This window comes from Heliangelus exortis, chromosome 9 (genome assembly GCF_036169615.1).
Source record: "Heliangelus exortis chromosome 9, bHelExo1.hap1, whole genome shotgun sequence".
In the NCBI taxonomy this organism is placed as follows: Eukaryota; Metazoa; Chordata; class Aves; order Apodiformes; family Trochilidae; genus Heliangelus; species Heliangelus exortis.
In genome coordinates, this window is record NC_092430.1 from 4,325,290 (window position 1) to 4,340,720 (window position 15,431).

The 15,431-nt window shown below is 40.1% G+C and overlaps 2 protein-coding genes across 2 annotated transcripts in view; one reads left to right on the top strand and one right to left on the bottom strand.

The window, feature by feature from the left end:
• Window positions 1-11,516, bottom strand: part of COL4A3 (collagen type IV alpha 3 chain) — a 63,892-nt gene extending 52,376 nt beyond the window's left edge. The window contains exon 1 of the mRNA XM_071751760.1: window positions 11,324-11,516. Coding sequence (XP_071607861.1) covers window positions 11,324-11,407 — 84 coding nt within the window. The 5' untranslated portion in view covers window positions 11,408-11,516. The remainder of the gene's footprint in view (window positions 1-11,323) is intronic.
• A 41-nt stretch (window positions 11,517-11,557) lies between these two features.
• Window positions 11,558-15,431, top strand: part of COL4A4 (collagen type IV alpha 4 chain) — a 63,922-nt gene continuing 60,048 nt past the window's right edge. The window contains exons 1-2 of the mRNA XM_071751759.1: window positions 11,558-11,719; window positions 15,009-15,201. Coding sequence (XP_071607860.1) covers window positions 15,146-15,201 — 56 coding nt within the window. The 5' untranslated portion in view covers window positions 11,558-11,719; window positions 15,009-15,145. The remainder of the gene's footprint in view (window positions 11,720-15,008; window positions 15,202-15,431) is intronic.

Genomic DNA, 15,431 nt, shown 5'->3' on the forward strand with positions numbered 1-15,431 from the left:
CTGCCTGTCTTTCAGGTGGCTGAAGTTAGGTGAGATAACACCATGTATTAATTTAAAAATAGATGCAGAAGGTATTCCTCAAGAGACAGATATTTAAAAATTCATTTACAAATTAAAACAGGAAATAGAATAAGTTGGCCATGAAAAGCAAAGCCTCTAAGACATAATTGTCTGCTTGTGTTCTATAAACAGATTAATAGGTGATTAATTGATATTTCAAGCTACATTTTTAAAGACTTGAAAATGTTAAATACTTAATTCTTTGATATATTAAAAGATAATTTTTATGCCCCTGAACTGACAGCTAGAATTCAAGTGGTATTGCATCAGAAATCTGGGAAACAAGGCTGTCATGTAGAACAGAAACAAACTGACTATGCTCCCTTTACTGCTATTTTACTCAATAGGGCTGTAGCACCAGAAATACATCAATAAACACTAGAGTAGAATTAACAGCAAACAGCATCCTGATTTTTTCTCAGTGAAGTCTATCAGTTTGGCACTGAATAATCTAAATTCACCCACTAAGTGATATGGCAGATATTTTATGCCTTTAAGAATAAATACCAAAGTGACAAATGTCTCAAAATGAATTTGGAGAAGTCGGTAAGACAAACAATTTTCTTGTTCCCTATTCAATAACAGTACCTTTCATCCCAAAGTATTCTCTTCAAAATTGGTGGCATAGGCTATGTCCAAGATCTATGAGACCAACTTACTAAGCAATCTCAAAAGCTGAGGTAAAATTTAGCTTACAGATCTAGCAGCCACATGTTTGAGCCCAGAAAAGTTGCCATTTCCTGAAAAAGAAATGGTTACAGTATTCCAGTTTCTCAGGATTTCTTCAATGTACCTGGCAGCATACCCCGACTGACCATAAAGAACTTTCCTGAGAAACAGCCACAGCTGGCTTCTATTTTTCCTAATACAGTTATTTACCATTTTAATGGTAATTACCTTCTGGCATTGCACCTTATTTCTACCTGTGAAAGCAAAGCTCAAAGCACATTCTTTATAGCACTTGCATGCAAAGCACAGTTTCCAGCACATGTAGATAAATTATCAAATGAAATTATTCCATAAAAGGTATCACCTGCAGAAGACTTGATAGGCACAGATAAAGAAGAAACTTTTAAACTTACAATCACAGATAATCCAATCTGAAGTCAAAAGTGTGAATTGTGTAGATATTATGATGCTACATAACTGACCAAGGGTATTGAAATATTTAAAGAAAAAGACCTTTGCTCTACTAGAAGTCAGAATGCTTAGAATGCGTTTAATTTGCCATTAATAAGCTTTCAGCTCAATTCAGGTCTTTTCATGTACACATATCACTTTAAACTAAACTGAAAAGACCAAAGATGATTTTACATTACACAGTCAGTTAACTGGGTAATACTAAATGTTTTGGCATATGATTTTTACACAAGATTAGATTATGACTTCTGTAAAGGAGCTGTGAACCAAAAAATCATTGCTTACTTATACTACTGCATGTTTCCATATCCTTGCAAGATGCCTGCAGCTCCTTTATCAAAGGACTATAACAAAACAAGAATATAATGCCAGGTTATAAAATGAGGGGATTTAATTTATTATTAATTTAATTTATTAATGTTTTATTCAACATCCTCACAATAAAAGCTATTAAACTATAGGCAAAAACACAGGTTTACCACACGCTTTTCAGTTTTGTGATTTTACTAGCAATCATCTACATTTATTTCAAATATTTAGATATGGCAGATGGTATTAGATTTTTTCTACTAAAAATCTAAGCCAAAGGATAAGGCTAGATCATTATATGAACAACAGAATTGTAGTCATCAATGAACAAAAATTCTTTAAAAACTCACAACATTTTCTCAGGCTAATTTACAGAAGAGCTCCTTTCAGAAGTGCTTAGAGTGATACTAGTAATACTTTAAGTTCTTTAAATAATTACAATGGAACTGCTGAAAATTTGCTTTATGGTGGTTCAGTGGGATCACCCTCATCTATAAACCAGGATTGCCCTTCCTACACTACAGAACTGGATTCCATGGCACTCTGACCTCTTCCTGCCCCCAGTTCAGAGTTTCAGTCCTCTCCTGCACTGAATCCCCCCAAAAAATGACTAAGAAGAAAGGAGGAAATAACATACTGCAGACTATGCTGTCACCTACACAAAACTGAATATATTTCAGCAGGGTCACTGCTTGTCCCTCCCCTGCAGTCCCAGCAACCTAATTGGGAGCATCAGGGGGAATCTTTGGTAGCTGACAGCACTTTGCCAACAGGGCCAACTAGAGCTACATGAAAGATGGCACAGAATGTATTCAGGAAAGGTATCAAACCTAAGGATGTAGAAGGACATCACAAACGTAAGGGGAAAAGCATACAATGATAAGTTTTTCTATCAATACAGGCTCCAGTCTTGTCACTCACATTCCTGGGGCAATACAGTCACAGTGGGAATGGCCTAATAGCAGGAAGATGGGGAACAGACAAAAAATGAGTTGATGAGCTACTATTTCTCTATTCATCTCTTTTTGGAATGACGTAGGTGATGGCAGAAAAGTCAGAGTATTTGCTTGCTTTTCCAGATCCAGAGAAGATCAGATTAGGTTAGCCATGATTTCAAAATATGTATTTAAAACACTGCACCCAGGACAGAGACAGCAAAGTGCTGCAGGCTACATACACCACATTTTTTAAGTGTCTTTCACATAAAAAGAGCACAACAGGACGAGTAATAAAGACATTCAGATTAAAGCCAGGATGAAACTAAATGTATTCTATAGAAATGTAGTCATCTGGTTGTAATGGGGCTTAAGTTTACACTTTTTGCCTAACTCGTCTTCAAGTTCATGGGTGAACTCCACTGATTCCAGAGGTAAATCCTGGTTAACATAAATGAAAGATGACTGTGCAACACGAGGAATTATAAGTGCAAGTGATATCCATTAATTACTCTGGACAGTAAAAATAGCCCAGGTGTCTTCTCTCAAGTGGGTGGTAAAGCTGTCACTTTCCTTCATTGCTGGTTCTAGCAGCTGATCAGGCTCATTTTCAAAAAGGTAAGCCTCATTTTTCATTTAAACTTGACTTTCATTAACATCTCACCTTTTCTGAAAATTGTTTTTTTATCTTTTAAATTCAAGGATCACAAAATTAGAACCCCATCAAAACAAGGAGTAAGACTTATTGGACAACACCTACTTTTCTGTAATGCCACTTCTTTTTATCTTTCTGCAAATTCAGGGTATCCTGAGCCACCTACAAATGCTCAGGGTCAACACAATGGTCCTTTCTAAGCAGAAGGAAATTATCAAATGTTTTCCAGTTTATCCTAATTTCTCTTAGGTTCCAGCACTTATTAAAAATCACATAACAGTGAGCCAGCTCCTCTAAGAGTCTGGACTATGAATTTTTAGGGCTGCTGACACACTGAGATTTCTGAATTCTTCCTGAGCTGTCTCTGTGCAGAGCAATCACTTTACACATTCCAGCTGTGCCTATAAACCACAACTGAGCACACAAAATAATATTGCTTAAGTTGTTGGTGTTAATATATTGCTTAAAACTGCAAAAAAGCTGATTTCTCTGATGTTCCCTACTACATGTTTTCTGTTACATCTAATAGAAGTGGGTGAAATACATTATGATTACAGCAAGTGGAAAATTTTGCTTTAACATTTATTTACACTGCAGACTTGTGTTGGGGTAGATATGCTGCAGAGAAATATGAAATGCTGAGCTTTCTGTAGGACACTATAGGGCTAGCTAAAGCTTTTAGCTTAGGGACAGTTGCCCTGAAAATTTATCCTAACCTGCTCAAGCAGATGATCTGAGAGCAGAAGCCATATGGAAAAGTTTCCACTGTGGAAAAGGCTACCTAAGGAAATTTTTCTGAGCCTGATGCACCTGTGCTAGGATGCAGCAGTTCCATCTAGACACTGACAGTAATGTGACCTTGGCAGCATGTTCCTCATGTTGCACAACTTTAATTGAGCACATAGCATACAAGGTACTGGAGAACCAAGTCCCCTCACTCCAAATATTGCTATCAAAACCAAATACCAGTCTCACAATTACAGTCTGTATTCTAGAAGCTTTTCATGCATTCTAAGCATCAAACATGAATTCATCAAAATTATCTAAGACCACAAAAGAACCTGTGTTTTTTTAGTGATTGCAGGGCCAGTACAACAAAACCAAATTATTAACCCTTCAATAAGTATAGACAACATAGAGCAGAAATAGGAGATGATGAGATTGAGGAAAAAATGTCAGTTCCCAAACCCCAAAACTCTGTGTAGTCACTTGTGAACTGGAAGGCAGCCAGACATTCCTACCTTAGAAGACTCCTGTTAACAGCTCTGTATGTGATCAGAATTCACAGAATTTTGCCCACCAGATGAATACCCAGCACCTGACAAAAGCTAATTTGCCTTGCTAAGGATATACACCTGCAACTTTAAGTAATAAACAACTTGGTCAATAATGCCTAACATAGGGAGACCAGCTCCCAAAGGACACAGCTGAAGATAAGAGTTATGCTACAGACAGCACAGTTGTTGAAAAAGCTCCATTAAACACTTGTAATGGGAACCTTGCTCAGGGAATAGCTACTGAATCAGTATCTGGGTGACATAGGTCTTGTGTGACTGGTTGTGTGCTGCTTTCAGCATGACATACAGAAGAGAAGTCCTAAGTATTTATGATTGTAGCAAAAACCCTTCGAAACACTTCACAGAAGCAGGATTTTGTGCCTAACTTAGAGATGTGCAGTTTGTGATCCCATAATGTGAACTCACAATTCGTATCTCTCTGAACTCGGGAAGAATTTCCTTACTTTCTATCCTTACTTTTAAATTGTCAGGATTTCTTTTTGGAAGGGATTTGTTATTTTATGTAATACAAACAAATCTATAATGGTATTTGCCAACCAACTCTGGTAAATGACTGGTATGAAGAAGCTGCTGTAGATGACCATTGAAACAACTTTCCATTATGCAGGGGGACAGATGGATGAAAACCCTTTTCACTTCAGAGACTGAAACCATTATGAAAACTTTCTCTTAGTTTTTAAGCAACAAACCTGTTCAGTAAGAACTGTGTATAATAACAATTTTGTAGCGTTAGCCAAACATATTCATTATAACTTGTATCACAATAAAAAGCAGTAACATCAACTTGAAATAAACCAGCATGAAACAGATGGAAACAAAACTCTGACAGAACTTCTGGTGTGCCTTACCTATGTTTCAATGGAATAAATTATGTCCCTGGGGGAAAAAAAAACAACAAAAAAACCCCAAACTAGGAACACCAATAACCAAAACACCTGGTGATTCTTTGTCATATGCTTACTGTGCTGCATACTTACTTTTTTTTTTTTTTTGCTATGAATGAACTTGTCTGTATGTAAGTTTCAAGAAACTACTGTAACACAACTGCTCATCCACCACTCTGTCATTGTGTTCATGGTTCCACATGCAAATTCCATAGTGCCAAGCAGGTAGAGCACAGTCACTTACATGGAGCTCCTCCCTTCTTTCCAACTCACTGACAGGTAAGAATTAGGGTGTACAAGAACTCGGCAGCCTCCACTGTGCCTGCATCACTGCATCACAAAAAAACAGGTTTATAATTCAGGAAAAAAACAAACATTTTGAGTTTTCACAGACTCCATCTGTAGTGATGACCACTAAGGCAATCTACTACTGTGTTGTAGAAGCTGCCTAAAACTACTCATTATCTATGTATGCTGGCATGCTGTATGCACTTTTGGAAAAGTAAAATTTGAGGCCCTCAACTGAATCTCTCTCTCTCTCTTTTTTTTTTTTTTTTTGTTTACCTTTGAAGATGCAGAATTACTTCCTCTTTAAACATAGAGAATGATGGGTTTATTCCTTCTACTAAAAACCAGAAAATTTTGATACTTACACTTACAATGGCCAATATCTTACCCTACAAATAATCTCACTAGGCTGGAAGCTACTGTGATGAGGACTATCAGAAACTGGACCAAAATGTTCTCTGTATGTTCAGACAAAGGCAAACACGTAAACCCCATCTCTGTGGTTGACTTTGACAAGGACATGGGGCCAGCAGAAATAAATATTCTTCCTTCCCCCAAGGAAAGAGAGATTAGGCAATTCAGGCCACAGAATTTTGTTTTGTGCAGTACACTCTTGAGGGTGTTTAATCAGCTTATTCATCCGTGGTCTTGCTTCCTAACAGAGTCATCTCAAAAGAGCAAAGTAACAAAAAATACACCCCATTAACCTAGTGGATTTTTGCTGACCTACTATAGTAAGACCAGCAAATTTATTATATTTCTAATTTGTATTTCAAATTTATAATTTGTAATTCTTCCCAAATGTGGAGTGTGGGAATGTTATTCCTTATAACTGTTGTCTCCTCGGGCCTGTATATTTGTATATTCATAAAATTCCTAGTGTGCATCTTCTGTTAAGTGGTGCAAATAGCAATGAAAGCAACAGTAACTTGCTCAGAGAAAGCTTATTGCACATGCTTTGGTTTCTTTATTTGTGAAAGGCTCTGTGATTTCACAGATTAAGGGAAAAAACCCAAAAAACAACAAGTTACTTTTCTTGCAGCTTCCTCCAAAATGATCTGTTGGAGACTGCAGGAGAAAGACCTAGTTAAAAAGCCTTCATCAAACCATGCCAAATGGAAAACCTATAAACCTGCAGGACTTGTACCTTATCACAGAATTGCCAGGTTAAAAAAAACCAAAACAAAACAAACAACAAAAATAGAACTAGAAATATACTAGGTGTAGCAAACTGGAACTTCTTCAGTCCATGGAGAAGAGACTGAGGCTGTAAACAGTTAAGAAGAAAAAAGCCTTTTTGTATTTCCCCTTCTTCCTAGGCTCCTGTAACACATGCCAACACACTGAGCCTTCTAGTATTACTTTGTTAGGCAGAAGGGTGAGAATGTGACAGTAAAACAGATGACCGGACATCCCATACTAGTTGCACTTAGTAGCAAAGTATTTTGTTTCACAGACATCTTAGGATAAATCACCTCCAGGTATTGCAGAAGAGATTGCTAGCACAGATCTCAAAATAAAATGCTGTTATAGCTGTATGAAATGCAAAGCAATGAAGAAAGAACCAGAGTTTGCCTGCCTGCTTCGACCATTTTAATTATATTCATGCAGCAAAATAACCTGAATTAGAGAATTTTGCTTAAATGTATATTTACCTTGTAGGTTTGCTAGCAAAAGACTGTATGTATTGTGTTAACAGTTCAGTTTTCACAGGTGTCTACTAAAGAGGTTCATCTTTTAGTTGTATGATGCAGCATACACATAGGCACACTCAACATCCCTTGGCCATCAGAGCAAGCCTCCACGTGGCCCAAGACAGAACTCCCTAAGTTTAGATGCACAAACATTAGGGCAACTCTGCAAATTTATACCAACTCTCTTGGCCCACTGCATTGCTTTGCAGTGTCTGACACTGGCTATTTCCCTGTGGAGTCAAAGTCTGGATTACAACTAATTATAGAGGCAACCAGGATCAGAAAAGTCCAGTATAAATTGGGCCTAATTATGAGAGTAAGACCCTCGTTGACTTCAGAGCTGGGATCACATTAAGCAAATCAAAGAGAACATTTCACAAAGGACTTGTTTTTCTAACACGCTCAGTGAACTCTCTTTTGTATATTCAGGTGCACATCTTCTCTTCTCAGCTGCTTATTGTGACAAAGAACCTGGGCCCTTCGAAAGGCCAGCAGAAAACATTCTCACTCTGACAATTTGTCCCTCCAACATTTTGATTCAAAGCAATGCAGCCTGCACCCTGTTCTTACCAGCCTTGGAGATCGTCATGTCTGAGCTAGAACACTTTTTCCCTTCCAGAGCCAGGTATTAAGATCTATTTGTGACAGCAATATAATCTGCATATAATCAGAAAAAAAAAAAAAAAGACCAGTCTATAAGCATTTGCATGTAAATTCTAACACATGTAAAAAATGGAATTGATTGGGAAATATGATCACTTGCTTCTAGTCAGATAAGCACAAGTGAGAAAGGGCATGCAAAAAAGATCTTGCCAAGTCTTACAGACACAGTTTGTTATTCCCCCCCCCACCCCTTTCCAGCAGCACATGATGAAAAAAATAGAAAGAGGCAAACACAGGATATCAAACAGTTCAATTTATCTTGTGAGCTAATACAGTACTGCAATTGTATTGCAATAAGAAACAAAATAATGGCAGTAACATGAGGTGCAGGTAACTTGCAGTTGAGTAATGTTGTCCAAGTAGAAACCTTCTTTTATCCTGAACACTCACTACCATGATGCCATCATAAAACTGATCAGAGGCTCTAAGAAGCAGTATTGAACTCGACTATTTTTCTTATTAGTGTCACTCAAAGCAGCAAATTTCAGGGAACATTTTTAGATTAGTGATGAATTTCAAGACACAGAAGTAGTACGTGGATAGTATCAAAACACAGGCCACACTCAGGTGAATTAATGGGATTGTAAACAGCCAACTGACATTATCAGTTTCAGGTGCTGTTAAAAAAAAAGAATGAAACCATAAAAAGCAGTTCAATTTTTTTCTGAGAGGGAAAAAATAGAAATGAGGAGTGAGAATGATCTTGTTCCTTGCAGAAAAATAGCATTATTATTATCATTGTTATTGCTATTATTATTATTGTTACTATTATTAAGTGAAAAAATGGAAGAATTATCAGTATTTGGAGTGAAGGAATACATCAAGCAAGCTGAAAAGCCTTTGACGTGGGAAGATGGTACTTCTGCTGAGTTTTCAGAAGATGTGATTAGAATGTACCAGTGGCCAAGAATGCAGATAATAATACTCCCTAGCAGGTGCCAGAAAGTTCAGACTCCTAAGGGCAGGAAATTCTGGTCCCTGTGAAGGTCTGTGAGGACCAAAATCTGCTGTTTAAACAGCAGCAGGCACAAACTAATATTTTTTTTGTTGTTGTCTTTGGGAATAAACTACTTACTTAGCTATGAGGAGACATTTAGGACTTTTCTATGTTGAAATTTTTTTTAATTTATCTGAATGACAAAATTATTGCCTGCTGGCCAATATCAACTTCTTTTCACATGATAGTGTAGCTCAGTTTTTAAACTGAGCTTATTCATTTGCAATGGACAATCCAGCCAACATGTGATGTTTTATTCATCAATAATTTCTTATAATTTAAGAGTAGCCACTAGTATTTAATTAGGAGTTTAGATAAAACTGTAGTTTTAAAAATCCTTATTTGCTACATCATCTAGAATATTTCTTTTGAAAATATCAGCGTTTTCATACAATATAAATTGACATTAGAATCTTAAACTGATTTCAGCTATATGTTAATATATATATGTATATATAAAATGTAGTTTAATCTCATAAAACATTTGAGATCTGCTAAATTTTCAAAGCACCACTAAATCAATACCTCATGTTTGGCTTTGCTCAGATAGCAAGACTGCTGTAGAAGTCACTTCCCACTATCCCAGACCTTGTCTTAAACATCTTAGTGTAAATTATTGATCTAGTAATGCTAAGACTATAGAATACTGGTATCTGAGAACTTCATGATTTACCTTAAGCAGAAAGGCTGCAAGACTGGCAAATACCCTAAGATTTTAGTGAGGTTGCAAAAAAGTGTTAAAATGCTTCACTGGGCCATATGGTCTTACATGGAGGTCTGTCTTACCTCCTTCTCCCTTCCTTTGTAGGCGAAAACATAAAACAGGAAGATCAACACAGAGAGAATAGAGGGTTGGAAAGAGAGCAAGTGTTATGAGAGGGGGAGGAGGAAGGGAGGAGTTCCTGGTCCACAGCTTGCACTTGTTAACAGCCATCCAGAGCCACATGCGACCATGTGCTCTTAGGAGCAACAAGAGAAAAGGATCAGAGCTACCAGCAGAGGAAAATGGAAAAAAGAACAGCAAACAGGGCAGAAGAGAGAGGCAGGTCTTGAGTTTATTCATCCTCTACATATTCTTTTAGATTAAGGGTCAGGTCTAGGCAGAGCTTGAAACAATTCAGCAGAAAGTGGGTACTTGGCGAATAGATTTGGTACCTCTGCTCTACATAAGAACTCTGAGGTATTTTAATTCCATAACAAATCAAACAATTAGATCTTTGTTAAATGATCAAATTTTGACTGCAAGTTTGTTAGAGAGTCATGAAAGAAAACATGTGAGGTGCTTACACTGTTCCAAGACGTTTTACCCAGAATGGGTGAGTGAAAGAGCTACAATATCTTAACAGAACCATTATTACTCCTTAGTTTGCTTCAGATAATTACAACTGAATGTTCCTCTATTTTAGCAACAAAGTAGAATATGAGGATTTTTTTCCTCATATAGGCGAACGGCAAAATATTCAGATAGGTAGTAAAGAATTTCTATCTACTCTGGTGGAGTAGCTTTACTCACACATGTGAAGAGAAAACGACTATTATGGTAGAAACAACTTGAAATTTACTGCAGCTGGCACTTTCCTGGGTTTGATGTCTGTCAGAAGTTTACTAAAACTGACTATTTTCTCTTTGGTAGCAGACAGAAATGCCGAGACCTACATTGACCCATTTACCATCACAGCCAACTTCTCTCCCAGCTGGGAATGTACAATCTAAATGATACAATAACCACACAGAGCACCAAGGAACAGCAAAGACTTCAGTATGGTCTAGGAGACTGACCAAACGGTGATGCAGGCTCATCAGTAAAGCTAAAAGACAAACCATAAAGTAAGTTTGTAACAAAGGCTGCACAGGTGGTTCAGATGGAAAGCGCTGTTCTGGGAGCCCTTCCCTCACAGACCACCTGCACCAGAACCGCTCTCCGCTTGCCGTCCACATCCCCTCTCTCTCGCTGGACAGCCTCGCAGAGGAGCTAAGCACCCTCATCCCCTCACGGGCTCCCCTCAGATGGAAGTGGGAGCAGCCGCCCCGAGACCCGCCCGGCTGGGCCACCGACATCTTGTGTTTCTCCTTCGCACCTGGGACAAACGATGAGGTAGTGCCCTAAGGGCTGCCGGAACCTCCCCGCCTTCCCTAATCCCCGCCGGGCATGGGTATAGGAGTAACGGTACCTCACAGCCGAGCGAGATGGACCTCACCTCGCTCGGCTGCGATGTGCCTGACGCGAGGGCGCCCTATCGTCTGTATACGCCAAAATACAGAACTTTTCTTCCTCAGAAGTTGCCAGCGCCGAAACGCAAGGTGCTTTCGTTATAAATGGCTGAGGGGCTAAGCCCCGCTCTGTCCCTGTGGCCCCTTCCCGCCGCGCTGCCCCAGCCCCTCCGCCTCGCGCTCACTCACCTCAGCCACCGCGGAGCGGCCCGGCCAGAGCAGAGCGAGCAGGAGCAGCGGCGTCAGGCGGCGGGGGCAGCCCCTGGCAGCCATCACCGCCCTCGGCGCTGCCTACGCGGCGTCCCGCGGAGATCAGCCCCGAGTACTCGGTCTCTGAACCCCGCCCGCCCGCGGCTTTTGGCCTGGGGGCTGCTGCTTTGCACCCGCCTCAGCGCTACGGGCGCCCTGGGGTGGGGAAAGGGACCGGGGCAGTCCGGGGCGGGGCTGGTTGGACCACCCCTCTCCTCCCCTCTACTCACCCCCCCACGTCTCCTGCCTCGGGCACTGCCGCCAGTCGCCGTCCGTCCATCCTCAGCGGGCATGGAGTGAACGAGGAGCCGGGGGCTTTCCCGCCTGGGAGCTGAGGTGAGCGCCGCGGACGGGCAGCTTGGGGCGGCGGTACCTGGCGCTCGTCACGGGCCGTCCTGCCTGAGCTGGGCGCCTGCCGGGACTGCGCAACTCGCTGAGGGGACAGCCACGTCCCGGCACAGCTGGAGATGTCCCAGGTTGCCGGGCTGACGCCGTTCCCCGCCCGATTCTCCCGCTCCGCCGTGAGAACGCAGGTGGCGGGCTCCGTCCGCACGGCCTCGGGGCTGCGCGGCGAAGCGGTGACGGGGATCCACCCGGAGAGCCCCGACAACCACCCGGCCAAGGAGGCGGCCTGGGCTCGCCCAGACGGGGCTCACCTGTAGCGGTCCGGCGGGAAGAAGGGGTTGGTTAAACCGGGACGGGGCCGAGGTGGGAGGCGGCAGCACCGGGTGCACGGGTGAGGCGGTACCGGGGAAGGCCGGCGGCAGCCCAGCCCTCAGCGCCATCCCTTCTTTAGCTTCGTTGGCATCCCTGGCTCTCCCGGGCACTGACGGGAGTGTTTTCCTTTCAGCAACGCTCACCTCTCCCTAAAATGTTTTCCTGATGAGACAGCTGAGACCGAGGAGTCTCCGAAGGGACAAAATGCTGCCCACTGCATAGATACAGAGCAGTGGGAAATGAGGGGAAAATGTTTCTCCCCAGATTTTCCCACATAGCTTAGTATGATATAAAGGTTTTCTGAATGGAAATTACAAAAATACTGCACATTCAAGGTTACATCTCACCAAATAAAGTGCTGTTCTGAGACAGTGCAAGTGCAGAAAGTATATTTTGCTGCCCACAGCCACATTACCTTACCTGTCATGTTTGTGAATGCTGTACAGGAAATCTTGCGTTACAGGTTTTATTAAGCCCTGCAAGCGGTACAGAAAAAGCAACAATATACATATACAATGTATTATATGTATATACAACAATATAATGATATAATGTATCTCCCTAAACAGTTTTATATACATACAAATCTAAACCCTTTCATGAGCATAAAGCTAACCACAGAGCTTTATAAGCCAGCTTTTCTTGCAGACACTAGAGTGAATCTGGATCTCCATTCAGTAGACATTACTGCCAAGCCCCTGTGAAGTTTCCTGCGAGAGGTAGTTAGGAGAGGCCACTTTTCCCAGAAGTTTGGTACTAGTACCAAAAGCACATCTCTGGAAGAGCAGAGCAGTATGTTCAGTGTCAAAATCTTGTACATCACCACAGATATTATCACCCTGCCTCTAAAATCTCAAGCACAAGTGGAAGCAAGCTGGCAGTTATAGAGAGAGAGGGAAGAAATCTTCTGTTTTCATGCCAAATTGACCTTTTAGAGGAAGTAGTGTCTTGGGAATAAAACCACTAAACTGATGCATTTTATTTGCCAGATTCCTAAGCCTGTTAACTGTAATAGTGCTATATTTTTTTTTAACGGGTGGAGTGTAACAAGGGCAAAACCAGGGCCAACAGTTGTTCAAAAGCCATAGGCACCTATAAAACAAACCCAACCAACCAACCAAACCACCCTAATAACTAACTTCATCAGTGGAATTTAATGTGAGAAGAACTGTTGTTAGACAGGAGGTAGCAAAAACTGATTTACACTGAAGAGGAAACAAAATGTGCAAGGCTGTCTAAGACAAGAATGTCAGAGCAAGTGAGATTACAGTGTAAGAGTGCTCAGTCCTTAGAAATTATGCAAATTTCAGATGCAGGATAAACAGTATAATGCTCAGTAAGCAAAGATATTACTTAAAAGGACAGCTTTTGACTATCAGGCCTAAGAAATACTAGAAGAAGCAAAAGAAAACAGGCAAATCACTGTTACAAGTAATAAATGAACATGCAGAACACCTCGTGAATTAAATATTGCTATAATAAAAAAGTACTGAGTCAGTTTTAAAATTATGAAAACCCTGTGTGGAAATATCAAAAAAAGAAGTCAGCAAGCTCAAAGCAAAGACAGGAAAGTGCCATTAAAGTAGATGCAACAGAAAAGCATTTTTAAAAAGTTCTTTTTGAAAGGTGGTACACCAGTACCACCCATTTCACTGACCTTGAGCAGCTGACTGCTGGATGGTAGCTGCATGTTTGTTACAACAGCAAGAAAGAAATGATGCATTATGAGATTATCCCACAAATGCACATAAGCCTTCATGTGAGTTTCTAGGGTGGGTAAGTGACTTCCTAGTAGCACTGAGCTGGAATGAAGGTAAGATCAGCCAGTGTTCTTTCTGCTGCTTGTTGCTATCATAAATTATGGCATCTATCCAAAGAAAGTCAGTAAAACCTTGATGCAGAGTGTGTTGCTGGTACTGCTGTAGTGCATAGTACCTTTAAAAGCTACAAACTCAGAGACATCTGACTTAACATCATTTGTGTCAAAATGTCTACCTGCAGCTCTAGGTACAAGTATTTTACTGCCCCCCCCCCCCCCCCCCCCCCCAAAAAAAAAAAAAACCCAAAACCCAAAAAAACCCAAAAAAACCCAAAGAACACCATTGCATCAATAACAGAGAGGTCAACCTTAATACTAGAAAGCCATTGAAAGCTGCAACAAGTTAAGCTGGTTTTTTTTTCCCCAGTAACTGATACTTAATGGTTTCAGCTTTGATTTTGTTTTCCTGGTTCTCTGATAAAACAAGGATAACAGTGTTTTCTATTTTTACAGCTAAGGAGTATTTCTGTGGGAAACATTACACTTTTATGAATTTAGCATACAGTACTGTTATGTAGTGAATTTTTCATAGAACACTTTAAAAATAAAAATGGGGCTTAAGAAAAAGGACAGAAAGTGTATGGAAATATACATAATGCAAGAGGCAGAAATCCTATAGAAATAGCAGATATGTTCTTCATAGAATTCTTGTACTTAAAACAACTATCCTAATCATAAAAGAGCCACATTAAAATTGAGCACACAACTGAGAATACTCTCTTGAAACACTTTTTTAAAGTTCATTAGGTCTGTACAGTAGACAGGTGCCACTTTATTTCATGCTTTAGCTGAAATGGTGGGTATGACAGCTTTAAGAAATAATGATGCAAGATGCTCTTTCTTCATTATTTAAACACTTGAGTAAAGACTATCTCTTTCTAGGCTGAAATCTTGTACCCTTTTGTGTTGATCTGTCCCCTTGAAATAATTGGGTTGCTGATAAAATAAAATGCAGCCTCAATAGGAATAATATAATGTAGTGCCAACATATAGCTGTGCAGTATGACATCTGTAAATGGTTCAGATGCCTTTTGGTTACCCTGTAATTATTCATGTTTGTGCATCAGATGTATATTTTGATATAAACAGGTTCAGAGGTGAAAAGAACAACAGTACGGAACAGTGTTTATAAACCATCCACAAGCAGAAGCAAAGAGAAGATCTGCTGTTTTTTAAAAAAAGAAAGAAAAAAAAGTGCTGCATATACAGATCCTCAATCAGCGTGAATGGCATTGACAAAGGATTCATTTGTACAGATTAAGTGGCTTACCACAGCTGCATGGTGAGTTTTACAGATCACTACATTTTTTAACTGGAGTCACTGAGGGGTATTCTTAGCTATCAGTTTAACAGTAAGAAGAAATCACCAGTTAAATAATTTGTAGCTTGTCATGAATCTGATAAACGTCTACAATAATTTTTTGTACTTGATTTTGATTGCTAGTTTATACATTTATACCATTATATTTCAGGTACTACACTGTTTAAAGAGTAGGAAACAGGATCTACAAT